Source organism: Lactuca sativa, chromosome 1, assembly GCF_002870075.4.
Source record: "Lactuca sativa cultivar Salinas chromosome 1, Lsat_Salinas_v11, whole genome shotgun sequence".
Taxonomy (NCBI): domain Eukaryota; kingdom Viridiplantae; phylum Streptophyta; class Magnoliopsida; order Asterales; family Asteraceae; genus Lactuca; species Lactuca sativa.
The window spans coordinates 83,563,428-83,567,953 of record NC_056623.2 but is presented as its reverse complement, the minus strand read 5'-3'; the positions used below and the strand labels follow the sequence as shown (position 1 = coordinate 83,567,953).

Here is a 4,526-nt window from a genome sequence, read left to right as displayed (position 1 = left end):
GGCGAGAGAGAGTATGAGTGATGTGAAGAAGAAGAAGAGACGTGAGTAAATTTGCGATGAGGGAGATGGTGAGAGAGATTGTGTACTTATAGTGGTGGGTTCTAACGGTCGAAAATGTAAACGTTAGAGCAGGACAGCTTTTGAAACGGCACGTAGCAATAAATCTAAAATTCATTTTTACATTTTTGGGTTTTCTATAAGTTATTTTTGTCCAAAATAATAAAATTGTAGCGTAACAACATATTTTTAGAATAAATTTACAACATCTTCAATATATATTAAAAATCAGGTTAAATTTCATAAAAGATTATTTGGTTTGTATTTATTTTTGTTTAAGCGCTTAAAAAAATATTTTTATGATTTAACTATTGAACACATATCATTGCTATATTCTACAAATCATATGTTCTATACATCAAGCTCAATCCAACTACGCCCAACCATTTTTTTCAAACCTAAACTATTCATCTCATTCCGAATCTCAATCGATTCATCCCATCTACTCAAACCCACATAACTATTCGACACCAAAGCCAAAGTTCCACCACTCACACCTTTTTCAACAAGAACACAACCAATTCGCTCAATCATCGCTTCATTCCCATGAACCCTTAACCCATTAACCAATGCACCCCAAACATACCCATCTGGCTCTATACTCATCCCCCTAACAAAATCCTCAGCTTCTTTAACCCTACCACCTCTTGCATACAAGTCCACAACACAAGCATAATGCCTCTCATTAGCCACAATTTTGTAAGAATCAACCATGGCTTTGAACAACATCAACCCTTCATTAACAAGCCCACCATGGCTACATGCGGTTAATAAACTGATAAATGTAACATCATCTGGTTCAACCCCATGAACTAACATGAGACTCAAGAGTGGCAAAGCATGGTGTCCAAGACTATTTATGGCAACCCCATTTATCATTGTGCTCCATGTTATGATATCTTTGATTCTAAGTTTTTTAAACACGTGAATTGCCTTTCTCATGTTGCCACATTTGACATACATGTTGACTAATGCGTTTCCAATGTTTCCTTCGAGTTGTATATCTTGTCTTTCTTGAATGTAAGAGTGAACCCATCCACATAAACTCAAGGACCCGAGTGAAGCACAAGCAGCCATTACATTGACTACGGTGGCCTCGTTAGGTTTGACTTCACCAACTTTAACCATCTCATTGAAAACATGAATGGCTTTTTCGCAAAAACCTCTTTGTACAAAACCACCGACCATTGTGCTCCAAGAAACCACATCTCTTTTAGGCATTTTAGCGAACAGGTACTGGGCATTCTCCAAAGACCCAACTTGCATATAAAAATGCAATAATGCGTTGTCGAGAATTGCGTTACGTTGAATGGAGTTCTTTAAAGCATAGCAATGGACAGCTTTCCCAAGGTTCAATTCTCTTATGTTAGAACAAGCAGATAAAACACTAACGAGAGTGTTAGCATTAGGGTCTACGTCCATCCAAGAAAACATAAAAATGGCGTTATCTTCAAGCCCGCATTTTGCAAAACCAGAAATGATGGAAGTCCATGAAACCACATTAGGATGAGCAATAGTCTTGAAAACGCGATAAGCGTAAGCGATGTCATTTCGTATTACGTAGAAATGGATGAAGGAGTTTTGAATATACGTATGAGAAAAATGACCGGATTTTATTACATGGGCGTGGATTTCTTGGCCTTTATTGAACGAATTTGTCAAGCAACATGCTTTGAGAGCATAATTGAAGCTAAAATGGTTGTGGGTGTTTGAGTTTTGGAGCATTTGATTGTACAGAACAAAGGCATTTTGAGGGGTGTGTGAGTTTACGAATGAAGCGAGAAAGGTGTTTAGTGCATGTGGCTCTGAAGATTTTAGTACATGAGCTTTGATTTGGGCGAGTTGCTGTGAGGAAAGATTGGGAAGAAAAGGTTTTATTCGCATTTTTGGTGTCTTCTGGATGCGATATGAATATTGTTTCTAAGATACTACGAAAATGTTTTGGACCGACAGAGCAAAAACCATGAATATATGAAAAGGCTTGACACGTTTTGGGGATTCTTTCTACACCATGGTTGAAAAATTAATCAAAATCACTTAGGAAAAATATTAAAAAATTATAATAATCATATCTTATTAGGGTAAATTACACGGATAGTCCATGTGGTTTAGGGTAATCTTCATGTTTGGTCCCTCAATTGTTTTTTTAACCCGGACGGTAAGTATTTTTGTTACGTGTTTAGTCCTTACTAAACATAAGTATTTTTGTTACGTGTTTAGTCCTTACCAAACATAAAGCCCTTAATATTTTTTTATTAATTTTTTATATTATTTATTTATAATTTGTAAATTAAAAAATAATAAAGAAAATAAACAACATCCACCATCCGACGTCTTTCTTGTCTTCCTCAATACCTTTGCTTTCACCGTCACCGCCTCTACCCTCTCTCTTCAATCCACCGGAGATTTCTCATCACCGTCGTTCCAGAGAGTATCATCTCTGGCGACCCTTCCGGTGAAGCACGCCATTGAAACCGATGATACATCAACATGAGGTTTAATATAAGATTCATCGATTTCTTCACCTCAAGGTTTGATTTGAGGTTCGTTACTAGTTTGATTTTGGTTTCAAGCTCGATTTTGGTTTGATTTCAGTTTCCGATTTGTTTGGTTTTAAGTTAGATCTTGTTTTAATTTTGTGTAATTCTGGTTTTTGTTCAAGGTTTAGTCAGATCAGAGAAATCGAGCATGATGAAAGGTAGATTGGAATCGAATGTAGAGATGGTGAAGGGTAGATTAGAATCGTATGTAGAGATGGTGATGAAAAAAAATTCACATATCCAAATTTTGATTTGATTTCTCCGCTTTCTATCTTAATCAAGAAGTTTAAGCTAAAAGAAAGCTATTGGAAAAATTGATCCTATCAAACCTACAACACCAAACTTGGACCAAAATCTTGAACATCAAATTAGACCCAAATCTCATACAATCGTTATCTTCAAAATCAAACCACCAAACTGGAAATTAAGATCATTGCACCTGCAAAATCAAATCATTCTTATCACCCCCTCCTATATCTCCCCTTTCGCCTTCCAATCTGCCCCTACCAACGCAACATGTCCACCTTTTCTTCTCCACAGAAAACTAAAATATCCATTTATCGTTTTCCACCTTGAGTAATCTCCCCTGTACCTTACACCATTATCAAATTTCTTGGGTAAAATCATCTAGTAAATCTGAAACTGATCGAAATTTTGCAATCTAGAATTCTTAAACAAAAGCAAAATAGATTTAAATGTTCTTCATCCAACCACACCATAATTCTCCAATCTGAGCAGGTAGAAATCAAGATAAAAGGATCAGCACAAGGAAATTGCATTTCATCCTTGATGATTTCTTTCAAATCTTTGAGAACCAGTTAATGAATTTCAAAACTTTGAGTTTTATCTTTCCAGTTGGGTTTTCATGTGTGTTTAGGTTACAGGTGGTAGATAAGAAAATAGATGGTCAAAGTTCGGAAGATAGGTTGACAATGATGGTGTCGGACATGGAGGAGGAAGAGGGTAGAGGGTAAAGAACGTTTGGGTTACTAGGTAAGGGTGATGAGACGATAGTATGGTGGTGGCCACAAGTGGGTGGCAGTAATGAAGGGTTGCCGACGGCTGAAAAGAGTAAGGAGAGAGATACAGAAAGGGGTACGAGGTAGTGTAGGACCTACAAATATAATTACCATTTCTTTTTTAATAATAAGTAATATATATATATATATATATATATATATATATATATATATATATATATATATATATATATATAAAAGTATCATTAAGGGCAATATAGTCAATTCAAGTATGGTAAGGATTAAAGACGCAACAAAAACATATTGTAAGGATTGTCTGAGTTAAAAAATTTTGTTAGGGACCAAACGTGTAAATTACCCCAAACCACGGGGACCATTCGTGTAATTTACCCATCTTACTAATGATAATGTCCCAATATATGCCATAGCAAAAAAAATTCACTCACACAATTAAGATTTTCTATTTTCACTTTTTTTAAAACTAATTAATTTTATATAAATGTTTATAATTATATAATTTTAGTTTCTAACTGTAAGTCTCTAATTATGCCTGTGTATCAATCAGATCCGTTTGATGGTGCGGAATCTCAATCAAACGGATGATGTCAGATCAAATAGAAGAGAAGGAGAAGAAGAAGATGATGAATCTCAATGTATTAATGAATAGAATGATGATCCAGATACAAGAGATTCACACACACACTAACACACAATAGTTCTTCTCTCTCTCTCTCTGGCCGTAATCTCTCTTCATGTTCATCAATCTCTACTCTCACCCTAACACCTATATTTATACTTGGAGAACATGGGCCGAATAACATGGGCCGTAAATGGGTTTACGGCCGTAAGGTGTTTACGGCCGTAAACTCAACCGTAAACATGACTGTAAACTCCAAAAATATTACAGAAAAATATAATTGCCCAGAAAAGCAAAGTATAAACCATATTT

The 4,526-nt window shown here is 35.6% G+C and overlaps 1 protein-coding gene across 1 annotated transcript; it reads right to left on the bottom strand.

The window, feature by feature from the left end:
• Window positions 1-315: 315 nt before the first annotated feature.
• On the bottom strand, window positions 316-2,025 carry LOC111881068 (pentatricopeptide repeat-containing protein At1g08070, chloroplastic). Its single transcript, XM_023877457.3, has one exon. The coding sequence runs from the start codon at window positions 1,939-1,941 to the stop codon at window positions 409-411; it is 1,533 nt and encodes a 510-aa protein (XP_023733225.1). The 5' UTR covers window positions 1,942-2,025; the 3' UTR covers window positions 316-408.
• Between the last annotated feature and the right edge of the window lie 2,501 nt (window positions 2,026-4,526).